General features: G+C 42.8%; 1 protein-coding gene across 3 annotated transcripts; it reads left to right on the top strand.

The window, feature by feature from the left end:
- The first annotated feature begins 7,493 nt into the window (after positions 1 to 7,493).
- Positions 7,494 to 12,379, top strand: LOC102204302 (volume-regulated anion channel subunit LRRC8D). 3 transcript variants are annotated; one of them, XM_005738049.1, is made up of 6 exons: positions 7,494 to 7,584; positions 7,916 to 8,275; positions 8,916 to 9,497; positions 9,607 to 9,812; positions 10,195 to 10,572; positions 10,678 to 12,379. In XM_005738049.1, exons 2-6 carry the CDS (start codon positions 7,931 to 7,933, stop codon positions 11,798 to 11,800), a joined length of 2,634 nt encoding a protein of 877 aa, XP_005738106.1. In that variant the 5' UTR covers positions 7,494 to 7,584; positions 7,916 to 7,930; the 3' UTR covers positions 11,801 to 12,379. The 3 variants fall into 3 exon arrangements, with proteins under 3 accessions (XP_005738106.1, XP_005738105.1, XP_013767569.1); XM_005738048.1 differs by having other exon boundaries at positions 9,607 to 9,857; XM_013912115.1 differs by having other exon boundaries at positions 7,904 to 8,275; positions 9,607 to 9,857.
- Positions 12,380 to 12,586: the final 207 nt, after the last annotated feature.

Below are 12,586 nucleotides of genomic sequence, written 5' to 3'. Positions count from 1 at the left end.
AGAAGAGAATGAATGGATGGATATTTAGCAGCATAGTTCTCAGAACTCTTTCAAAACAGATACTACTTTATGAAATGTTTTACACCAGCTATTTATTTTATGGGTCAGTTTTGTATAATTAGACACCACTGAAAACACTTGGATAGTGTCCTCTGTGACCTTAAAAGCCATTTAAGCGATATTTTGATATTTTTCTAAGATTTGTATTTCTGCTACATAGGGGAATAAATATTGTAATTAATTGGTCACATGGGTAAAAACAGTACCACAAAAGGGAGAACGCTGAACAGAAAGTTGCGTTTTGGGCGCTGATGTCATCCATTTGGTTTTATCACATGGTGTTGCAAAGTCTCTGATAGTGATGATTTAAGTAAACACTTAGCAGTGAGATCAAATGCAAGAACAACAAGTGACAGATTATTCTTCAGCTTAATCTAGCATGCAGTTGAGCTCCATCTTTAATTATTATACATCAGGTTGACAGTGCACCAATAGTAAATCCATTATATCCTTCAAAGTTGCACCAGACCATGTGAGAAAAGTCAGCTGTGTGAGCAAACACACCTACATCAGGTTAGTCGAGCTTAAAAACTACAGCTTAAGATGGATCACTTTCCATAATATGTGATGTTCAGAGCCACTGAGCCAGACAGCACATCTCAGCGATGTTTCTGGATATTCTGCATATGCAGCAACTTAATTACGAAAAAAGTCTTTGTACTTTTTTATAACTGGCAAGAACAGAGTGGGTGTATCTAGCACATTTAATGACATCATTACTTCAAATGAATCGTTATCGACAATCAAAGGAAGAGAAGGTTCACGTTATCAGGCAGCCTCGAGGTCAGCCTAGAGTCTCGCTGCTGTTTATCTGTGTAGCTGCTGTGGCTGGTGGCTTGCAGTGGTTTCAGTCAGGGGACTTGACGAATGAAGCGCTATGCCACTTTCTCACGGCCAACAGCTTCTCTTGTGTCTACAGTTTACCCCCACCCACCCGTTTTACACTCATTTCCTCGCAACTTTTTCAACTTTCTCTCACTCTGGTTGGCAAAAAAGCAAAGGTTATGGACAGTTCAGGAGTTTCTTTTTTAGCTGAGGGGAGGAAATCGTAAATGTTTAACAGCTTTGTGAGAATTTGATGCCGATGTTGGTAATGTCCTGAGTGTGTGTCAAGTAAGCGCTTCGTCAAAGTACAAAGCGCTATATACAGTAACATAAAAGGGCTGCAGCAGTGGCAGGAAAAACACCAGATGTGTTTTACGATATGATGCACTTATGTTGTGTAACACCGTATCTATAGCCATGGGAACTGGTTGCTGTAGCTCTCAATATTATACTATATTACAGGGCCATGTACAAAAGCAAAGCCACAATACTTCCAACCAGGCCTGTGCCACCCACTGAACAGGAAGGAGGTATTTTGCTGAGGTATTTTCTTTCTGTGTTACCGCTTATCACATCCTCCTACTCTTTTCAATCAATTGCTGTCAGATTGAAAATGCCACAGATTCAATTTAAAACCAAATTTTCACATTTTTTCATTTAACAAATTACTGAACCAGAAGAGTTTGTAGTCTTACCACCCAACTCAGCGCCACTAAACTAACTATAGCTGCCACTACTCTGTGTAAGGAGGACAAACAAATTATGGTAACTATGACAATATTGGAGACAGAAATTTTCTCAAATTTAGCAAGCAAATGGGCATCCCCACTCCTACACATTCATCCAACTGAGATTTGCGTGACTATGACAGAGCAGGGTTACAGAAAGGTAAGGGGGTGTGAGAACTCATCAATGACAAGGTACCCAAGACAGCTGCTGCCTACATCCCCAGAGAGACTCTAAATATATAACCACAAGCTCTAAAAGGAAATAGACCTGTGATTACAGGCATACCAAAAAATTTATTATCTGGGTTTTTCCAAGTCTTAAAGCTATCTATGTACAATCTTAGAGTATATTACACCGTCTCTATTTCTTTAACAAAAAACCAAATGCAAAAGCACTGCAAAGCATGATTCGGCAGCTTGTAGAACCATCTTTAGCAGTAATACATTTTCTGTGTATCTTTATGAGTCCCATGAATTATTGTGGAGGAGTTTTGGCCTGCTGTTCTTTACAGGTTTGCGGGTATTTGTTTATGCACAGCTATCTTAATGTCCCTGACTTTGAATTGGCTGTTGCAACACACTGATGCTTTTCTTTTTCAGCCATTCTGTGGTAAATTTGCTCCTCTGCTTATTCTTGTTACATGACCCAGTTTTAGCCAAGCTTTACCGAGCCAAGCGTTTGACTCGAGAATACGTTGGTACACAGAGGAGTTCATGGTTTTCTCACTTACAGCAATGTGCCCAGGTTCATGTGGGCACCATCTCCACTTTGGTTTCATCTGTCCAAAGAAGTCTTGTGGTTTGTTCAGATGCAGCTTTGCACAGCTAAGCTGTACTGCTGTGTTCTTTTTAGAGAGAAGAGGCTTTCTGTCATACTTGCTCAGTCTTTTTCTAATCGTGGTGTCATGAACTTTAACATTTAAAATGCTGACTGAGGCCTGTAGACTCTGAGATGTAGCTCTTTTTTTCTTTTCTTTTTTTTGAGCCTTACATGCAGGGCTGGTTTGGTAAAATGACATACTGGTAATCTGGCTTAGACGTAGTTCAAACTAACTTTTTTTCTTTGTCGATATAATCATACAGGCTATGGGGCAGCTTTAATGGCCACTCCTCATGGTCCATTAAACTGGATTGATCCATGGATCCTGGAATGCCTGGAACTGTCCACAGTACCCTAAAAGCCTTCATCAGGAATTTGATGGGGATGTGGCGGACAACACTAGAGGCCAACTTCAAGCCAAAAGCACAAGTGACCATCGAGTGCTGGATTACCAAGGAGATGCTGTCCCTGCTGATGTTCTGCACAGGCCTGGACCCCACCAATGGATACCTGCTGAATGGAGCAAACATCAGTCACCTCCTCTACATGGATGACAACAAGCCGTATGCCAGGAGTGAATGAGACATCGATTCCCTGATCCATACCACTAGGATCTATAGCAATAACATTGGAATGTCATTCAAGGTGGGAAAGTGTAGTCGGATGGCAACAAAGAGAAGGAAGGTAGTCAGAACTGAGGAGATTGTACTAACAGAAGGCAGCACTGCAAACACTGAGGACAACAACATGTACCTAGGAAAGCTGCAACACCACATAAGCAAGTCCTGAGGAGTCAGCTGAATGGGAAGAACAAGACCTGGGCAATCACCACCTACACCCTGCCAGTCATCAGATAGCCCACTGGGATAATACGCTGACCAAAGGAGGAGACAGAAGCCACTGCTGAGTGGAAGGAAGGGCTAGTGAGTGTCAGAACCACTTTCCAGGACGAAACAGCAAACATCCATGAGTACATCAGGAAAATGGCCAAAACTGATCATGCCCTTAGTGAATACCTCAGGCAGCAGAAATTTGAGAAAGAAGAGGAGCTAGAGGAGGAATTGTCATGAAATGACAGGCCCCTGCACGACATGCATCGGCAGATAGAGGAAGTGGCTGATACTGAGAAATCCTGGACTGAACAGAGGCACTAATCCTGGCAGCGCAGTAACAAGTTTAAAGCAGAAGCTCCAGCAAGGTTGGGGTCTACCACACCAGACAAGACAAGACCTCAGCCACACCCTGTGCAAAGATGCTCCAGAGACAGTCCAGCACATAACACCAGGGTGCAAGATGCTAGCAGGCAGAGCATACACCGAACGCCAAAACCAAGTTGCTAGTACAGTATACAGGAACTAGCATTGTTTTCATTACTGACACTGGATTGCCCAATGAACTCTCTCCTACCTTCCTTCTGCGAGAAAAAGAAACTAGAATTCCCCTTCAGCTACACCATCAATGGTACCACGAACAAAAAGTAGTAAAATGAGTTCAATTATTCTTTGCAATGCATTTTTAAAGAGAAAATAATGTGATTAAATACTGTATTTCTCTCTTTTTTTGCATATACATCATTAGCATTGCTGTTTTGACCGATCATGGTGGGCAGCCTGGCTCAAAACGCCAGGGTTGGGGTGATTTTGCTGGGATCTGGCATCTGTCCTGAACGTAGAATGACGGACTTCAAATTGTTTACACCTCATATACCACCTTTCCTAGATTGATGGACAGCAACAGTTGCTTATTTAGGGTTACTGCTGATGTCTTTCCTCCTCGCTTTTGTGTTAACAAACACCTGAAAGCTCCAGACCAGCAAACAACCAAAGCGTCAGCTTTTATAGAGGTGCTCACACTTGGCGATGATCAGTTAATCAAGTGATTTGTAGCACCTGCCTGTTTCTTGCCCTCCTAATTCCTATTAAAGAATTAAGGGTTTGCTTATTTATTCACACGTGCGCCTACATTTTTTCTTAGTGTTTGTTAGATAAATAAACAAAGACACGGTATAATATGTCATGCTTTGTGGTTCATCAAAAGTTGTATTTATGTGATTTTAAGACTTGCTAAAGAGCTAAATTATTTTTATTGCATCCTGATACATAAAGTTCAGATTGAACAGCGGGTGTACTTTCTTTGTGTCTATTTAAAAAGTCTTGAACATTTACAGAAAGGGCCTTGCTTCTGATCATAAGTCAGCTACTAATTTTAATAATTCCATCGGAGTTACAGAATATTTACCATAAACTCGCCATCATTGTGAAAGGTGTCTGAGCTGTTTGCTTGTGATTAAAGATGTTAGCCATTTGATGTGTGAGGTTTGTTGCAAACTTGTGATGTTTTTTCATGACATGGTCGTGTGAATCCTGTCACCTAACTCAACCCCACCCAAAACATCCCTGCCTATGGGCAAGGGTGTGTGAGTGCGTCACAGTGTGTGTGTATATTGCAGTTGAAAAGGTGTGAAGCCGCAGGGTTTAGAGCACAACTTTGAAACCGAGGGTGTTTATAGGATAGCAGCCCCTTGTAATGTTCATCGCACCACAGCCCTGCTTTCTAATTTTGTAGCCACGTTCCCCGAAAGAGATAGAAAAACCTCCGTTTATTTTGCAGTGAGATCATGGAAACCATAATGTGCTCTCTTTTGAAAACAAGAGAAAAATACAAAGACTTGAGTTGATTAGCTCTCTGTGTAATGACTTTTGTTCAAATATTATTTTGTTTATCACATTTAGCTGTGCTGAGGCTGGCCACTACACATACACAAGCATTTACCCTAAATGTGTAGACTGATGTTCATGGAAGTGCATTAATTTCTTCCTGTGAGTTAGCACATACTGATAGCCCTCCCATTTAAATAAGTATGGACAGACTCTTGGGGGTGGGTACCTGCATTTCTTGGATTTGGACAAACCAGACCAGAGTAGAGATGTTTGGCCGTGATACACACCACCACAAGCAAACAGCATACCAGCACAAACCCCTCCTACCAACTCTTAAAGCACAGTGGTAGAGCCTTGATGATTTGAGCTCGGTTTGTAGACTTCAGCCTAACTGAAATGCTGCGCAAGAGAGCTGTGCATAACACAGTAAAGAAGAGTACAATGTTAGAGACAGCCCAAATCTCAGCGAGATTAATTATTTTAAGTTAAACTTGCTAAATGTGGTTCTACAACCTATTGAATGGTGGGGAGTACAGCAGTACTTAATTTTTCATAGGATTCCATATATTCATTTGCAAACTGTGTGCTATGAAGGCAAAAAGAGCAAAGCTAAAAGGTAGAACAATCTAGCACTGTTAACTAGTGGAGACCATAGTTATAACACCAATGATAATTTATTCTTCTACTGGTCTAAAACTTGTAGAAAGAGGAAAGATTAGAGGTCTAAGGAGCTTAGAAAGAAAAGCGACTGGACTTCTTTAAGTTTCTTGAAGATGTTTTAACTTTGCTTCATCCCAGAAGTTTCTTCGATTAGCGGTCTTTGCCATTCATCTATGTAACCAAGATGGCAACGGTTGAAGGTGAGAAGTATACAGACTTCCAAATTCAGCTTTTTTGATTGTTATGAGTAAACAGTAGGGGTACTAATACAGCACTTCATGTAACCATTGTCAGCATAAGCGTACACAAACACCCACATATGCATACAAGCAAAGAGAGAAAGAGAGCTTTAGAAGAAAATCTAATGCAGTCGGTGTAAAACTGCACTGCAATTCTCAGCTATGTAAAGCTTTTAGATTTAATAAACGCTCAGCAATCTGGGGCGGTATTGTGGGTTTGAATGTTTACGTAGAGAAGCTGAGCATGTTATCTGAAGAACTGTCCTCGTCAGTCACAGTTGCAGAATTTATCTTGAGATTTTTCTCTGTGGCATGAGTGAATGCATTTCTCGCTCACACATAATGTTTGCCACCACTGCTGCATCTTCCACACCACTTTTCGTTTCTGCTCTGTAAAACCAGGCCCCACACTCAAAAGCATGCACATATGCAGACACACGCGCGCGCGCACACACACAGTTTTCACACTTACACACATACACCAGCTGTGTGGAGTAGCTCATCTTGTGGTTCATTTTCAGTTTGAGTGTTTGCTCCAGATTGTTTAGTGGCCTGAAAATATCAAGGAAATGACACACCAGAAATTTACATTATGACCCTCTCTTGCACACACACACACACACAAAAATACTCACAAGTCAGTTTCAAAACTTTGGTCATCAAAGTTCTTTGACCTTTAAAGTCTCACTACAGAAGCTCGGGTTTTGTAATTAAGTGGTGAGAGCGGCACAAGAGGAGCATTCACAGATAATGTGTGCGACTACAGTTGAGTGCAGTCAGAGCGGTACCGTAACTTCAGCGACCTCTGCTGGACAATGCTCTCACTTAACTGTTTTACTGTAGTTTATGTTTTTATGCAACCTTATACCTCTTTTATCTGACGCACTAGACATTATTTGCTTTAATCCATATAAGGATTTTAAGTATGAAGCTGCAAACACAATAACTGACATATATTACAGCTGACACCTAAAATAATGTGTAGTTAGAATGTAAAAAGTAAGGCTTAGGGTAGTTTATCATACAGCCCGCATACCTACTAGTACTGCAAAATTAGAATGAAGAAAGTGGAGCTATAAGTACTCTGTCCGCTTTTCTTGGTTATCACCTTGTTCTACTGAGCCTACTGGGAACTACTGTTGGTGACTTATGGAGGCAGATTTCACCAGGCTGTATTGTGAAGTGTTGTCAATTGAACTTTCCAACAGTGTATAAAGCTGGTAAAGTGTTCCCATCATTATGCATATGAAGTATTTTCACTTTGTCCAGTGGAAACATTTTTCCACTGTTTTTTTGTGTGTGTCACATTTTTGTCTACTTCAGTTCTGAAGGAGTTAAAGGGAGCAAGCAAACCCCCAGTGGGTCTTGAGCAGGCTTCTAGCATTGAATTAAATTTCTCAGCCACACATCCTCTGCTGCCATGGCAACTTTTGAATAGCCTTGTGCCAGTCAGCTCAGGAGGAGTTTGTTTTGTAAGTTTCAGAAGTTTTTCACTGCTAAACCAGACAGCGCCGGCTTGGAGTTTCTGTAATGCGGCTGTGGGTTGATCACAAGTAGAGAGAGAACAGCAAGAGAAGAAGTTATTTGCACAGGTAGGTGAAGAGCTGTGGATAAAACAACAAGGACTGTTATGATCCAATTTGCATTGTTGCCAAGTAGAACTTAAGTGAACTTTTATATATATATATAATTCGTTTACTCTTAGTTAGCAACAGCATTTCAAAGTTTTCTGGAATACATCTATTTGAAATTTCAAAAGATTTTCTATGTATTATATCAAATTGACTGTTAAATATTCACAAAATTCACTGTAGTTCAGTTCTGCAGTTTAGCTCATGATGTGATCCTATAATACAACTTTCCACATTTGGTCAGTGCTGTAGTTCTCTCTTAGTTTTCTCATTTTTAAAGCAAATCTTGCAGGACCCAGAGGACGCCATGTTTTCCCTGTCAGAGCTAGCGCCTCTGAATCAGCATCAGAACAGGTCTAAACTGCTGAAGCCCTGGTGGGAGGTCTTTATGGACTACCTGGTGGTCCTGATGTTGATGACATCTGTCCTGGCTTGTACGGAGCAGCTGTCCAGGGACCGAGTAGTGTGCATTCCTTTGGATTCAACTACAAACACTAGTGATCACAGTCACTCAAAAAGTGCCAGTGTGGGACTGTCTCCATCGTCACAGCCTCAAATACACCACGCACACAAAATCGGCCCAAATCTTCACTCTGCACCTCGGGGTCGGCGCACGCACTTGGTGTACCAGCAGTACATTTATATTAGCCAGGTAAAGTAGTGCTGGCTTTGTTGTTTTTGTTATTCACTCTGTGAAAGCATAGAATGAGCTATATTTAACATTCTGAACCTTTATGTAAAAGGACCTGCTCATACCCACAGGTTATTAAACCGCTTATCTCAGCTCCACAGTGGAACTTTAATCTCCCAGTTTCTTCTGATTCACACTTTGACTGTTTCAGTGCTCACTCACAGCTCTCATGGTGTTGCTTATTTAAGCCTTACTAACCCTCGGAGATAGAACCATGGTTTACCCCTATAGCCAACCTATAGAAGTAAACCAGCAAACCGTATGTCTAGTATGTCTACTAGACATACTAGTAGTTCTGTCTACTAATATGTCTAGTAGACAGAACTAGATATACTAGTTCTGTCTACTCACAGAACCAGTATGTCTAGTATCTAGTGAGTATGTCTACTCACAGAACTGGGCTTACAGTGTATCCTGTATTTTAAGCTTTTACCCATTCAAATCAATTCAATTAAAAAGAATAACTTTAGCACCCATTTCAGTTTTTATACTAATCCTCTTCCTTTGTTAACAGGTAACCCTTTGTTATTAATGTTTCACAGTGTATGTCTGCTGCCCCCATGTGGTCAAACAATCAATTGCTGTTTGCCTGTTTCTATAGGTGTGCTACCATGAAGCTTTGCCTTTGTCCTCCCGCTTCTTCCCTTACATGGCCTTGCTTCAGTCCCTCGTCCTGGTAGCCAGTGGCTCCTTCTGGCTCCACTTTCCCCACACCTCATCCCGCATAGAGCAGTTCCTATCCATCTTGGCAAAGTGCTGTGAGTCACCCTGGACATCTCAGGCCCTGTCTCATGCCGCCCGCCAAGAGAGCATCCAGGAGATGGTGGAGGAGGGAAGACGAGCACAACAACCACACCACCGAACTTCCACTTCCCCGACAGTGACCCACACAAGACACTCGAGCATAGACTCGGGCACAGACAGCCCACTTTTAAAGAGGATAGACAGCGCATTTGCCACCCCTCCATCCCCTTGTCCCTCCACACTGTCCTGTAACTCCACTGTGTCTTGTGTATCTCTTGACTCCCGGGAGCAACTTCCTTCTTCCAGCCCATCAGTAATGGCTGACAGCCACAGCCAGGTAATCAGTCTGGATAAAAGTGATGGGGAACAGGCGAGGGCGCTGTTTGAAAGGCTCAGGAAGTTTAGGTCCCACTGTGAAAGCTCAGCTGTCATTTGTAAGGTAAGAGATCCTCTGGTCTGCTAGATTTACAGATCAACTTCTTTGCTACCTTAATTTTTTTTTAATTCCATGTATCGTTTAGTCTTGATGCCCATTTTTCCCTCTTCAGGTCTACTTGGCTCAGACAGTTTTCAAACTCCTGATTGTAACACTGATTATGAGTTACACAGTCCCTCTTCTCGGCTCCCTGTCCTTCAACCACACCTGTCACCCTGAGGAGTGGGCCCTGGTGGGCTACGCCACCTTCGAGTGTATCCACGTGCTCTCCTCACTTCTCCGCAAACTGCTGGCGGCCTACCTGACCTTACTGGGCCTGTATGGTCTGCTTAATTTTTACACTCTCACCTGGATTTTAAGCAGGTTAGAATAAAAAATGTTAAAGGTGCACTTTTCAGTGTTTTTATCGCAGAAAAGGTAGGAATATATATTTTTAAAGTGGATAGTTTTGCCCAAAGAAAGTTAGAGTATGTATGAGTGCTACTTCAGGCTTTAACAGGCTTTGAGGAGAGAAACTAGTCTAAATGTAAAAAGCATAAATAAATAAATGATGCTCCTGATGATGAGCATATCAGAAAACTAGTTACAGGGGTAAAAAATGTAGTGCTGTGTTTTTGGCTACAAAATATCCTGTTTGATGTTTCTCTTTGTTTTTTCTTTCTTCTTCTTCTTCTGCCTTGGTGTGTTTGATTCAATTCAGCTCTCTGCAGCAATATTCCTTCCATTCACTGAAAGAGCTGAGCTCCCTGAGAGATTTTCCTGATCTGAAGAACGACCTGGCCTTTCTTATACACATGTTAGACCAGTACGACCCTCTGCTGGTCCAGCGTCTCTTTGTGTTTTTGTCGCCTGTCAGTGAGAGCAGGCTGCTGGAGGAAAGCTTAGAGAGGCGCTGGGGGGAGGAGAAGCTGCACGCCATGATCAGCGTGGATGCAGACGGCCGCTCCAGGCTGCAGCTGGTGGCCCTGCCTCGCCTTCCTCCAGCCCTCTTCACTCTCAGCCAGCTTCAGGTCCTCAAACTGGAGCTCATCGCAGACACCAGGTTTACTGCACACATGACCAGCATGACCTCACTCAGGTGAGTTGTACAGTGCAGGGGCGTAGTCTTTTAAAGTATTTCTTTTAAAGTATTCACTTCTTTTTAGACTCTAACTTGGACTTTTATCTGGCATTCCAACTACAGGGAGCTGCACCTCTACCACTGCACAGCAACTGTGGATCCCAGCGCGCTTGCCTTTCTCCAGGAACGTCTAGAAGTCCTTCAGCTTACCTTTACTCAGGCATCAGAGATCCCCAGCTGGGTCCTGTCCTTGCGAGGCCTTCATGAGCTTCACCTCTCTGGTCGCTTAGCCAGTGACGGTGGGGTGGGCCGTAGCTGGGCACTGGGGAGCCTACGCCAGTTGCGACACCTACGTGTGCTGGTGATTCGAGGCATGTTGCAGCGGATCCCCGGTGAGCTCTGTGAGGTGGCAAGCAACTTGGTGAGACTGGAGATCCAGAATGAGGGCACGAGGCTGCTTGTGCTGATGGGCCTGAAGCGGATGGTTTACCTGACAGAGCTGCATCTGCAGGATTGCCAGCTGGAGCGTTTACCCTCTGCTCTGTTAGCACTGACCAACCTCCGGGTGCTTGACCTGCAGCACAATAACCTGATGACTCTGGAGGAGCTGCTTAGTCTGGCTCACCTTCGTCGTCTCTCTTGTCTTAGACTTGCTTACAACCGTGTTTTGGTACTGCCGGCCAGCGTGGGTGTGCTTAGAGGCCTCGAGCTCTTGGATCTGTCAAACAACCAGCTCCAGAGCATTCCTCCAGCGCTCTTCACTCTTCGACGCCTTCGGAGGCTCCTGCTTGCCGGTAACCTGCTGGAGGAGCTCCCTGCTGAGGTGAAGGCACTGCAGCTGCTCACAGAGTTGGACCTCAGTGGGAACAGGTTGGAGAGGCTACCCACTGAGCTTTTCAATTGCTGTTTGGAGTTGCGCACCCTGAATATGTCTCACAACTCTCTTAGCTTCTTACCCAGAGAGATTGCAGCTCTAAGTCAACTGTGCAGGCTGGACTTGCGCAGCAACAATCTGGAAGAACTGCCTGCTGAACTGGGCTGCTGCTCAGGGCTGCATGGAGGTGGTCTCCTGGTGGAAAACTGGCTCTTTCTTTCTTTGCCACCGCATGTCAGAGACTTCCTGAGCCGCTCTTACACCCCAGGTGGTGCGCACACAGAGGAGCATTCCAGGCCCGAGTCTGACAGTTTTCCCTACTTCTCTCCTACACAGTGGAGCTTCTCTTCTGCTCTGGAATCACAGATATAAGGACAACAGCTATCAGACTGGTGACATAATAAAATAAAAGCACTGATGGAGTTTCTTACAATTTAGAAGGTTGTTCTTCAACTACTGCATCAGGCAAATTCTTCACCAATCTGCCCTTATTGTCCATTTTGTTTTTAGAAAATGCAGAACTAACAGATGGACTGCTTTGTATTGCATTGAAAAATATTTCTGGAATATTTTTGAATAAGAACATCTGTGATGAACGCATAAATTGTGAGTTAAAATCGAATGAGTGTGGACATCTCCATTAATATATTTAAATAACACTACTTGTCATTCTGTATTTGTAGTTTTCCTATTAAAGAATGTGAGATTTTATAGATGACAGAGCAATAAAATGTATTCTTTTGTAAAGATTTCTGCAGATCTGCAGATACTTCCTGATTGCTTCCTGTATAAAAGTATTCTTCAAAGTATTATGAAAGCTGAGACCTGATGCCAGTGTATCCATGTTGGATAGTTGGAAATACTGATACTTCTCGTTATTAATACAGTTACCGTATTATCGGCCTTTGGCGCCCCGTTTGTTATTCGTAATTCTGATTTTAATAAAAGGTTGTAAACGTTAATAATGCTTCAACGACATTTATGCTGTACAACACTAATGCGTTCATTGACCACTAGAAGGCACTAAAGACTTTTAATTCTCAGTGTTTAACGTTTCCAGAATTAAAGCTTGATTTAGACTTGTGCAAGGAAACATAGAAATTACAGTTACATATACTTTTATTGATGGAGTCCGAATTTCTTCACACTGTTAACATC

Source organism: Pundamilia nyererei, unplaced genomic scaffold (assembly GCF_000239375.1).
Source record: "Pundamilia nyererei isolate P.nyererei 1_Seehausen unplaced genomic scaffold, PunNye1.0 scaffold00081, whole genome shotgun sequence".
NCBI classification, from domain to species: Eukaryota; Metazoa; Chordata; class Actinopteri; order Cichliformes; family Cichlidae; genus Pundamilia; species Pundamilia nyererei.
This window is presented reverse-complemented; position numbering and strand designations above follow the sequence as displayed.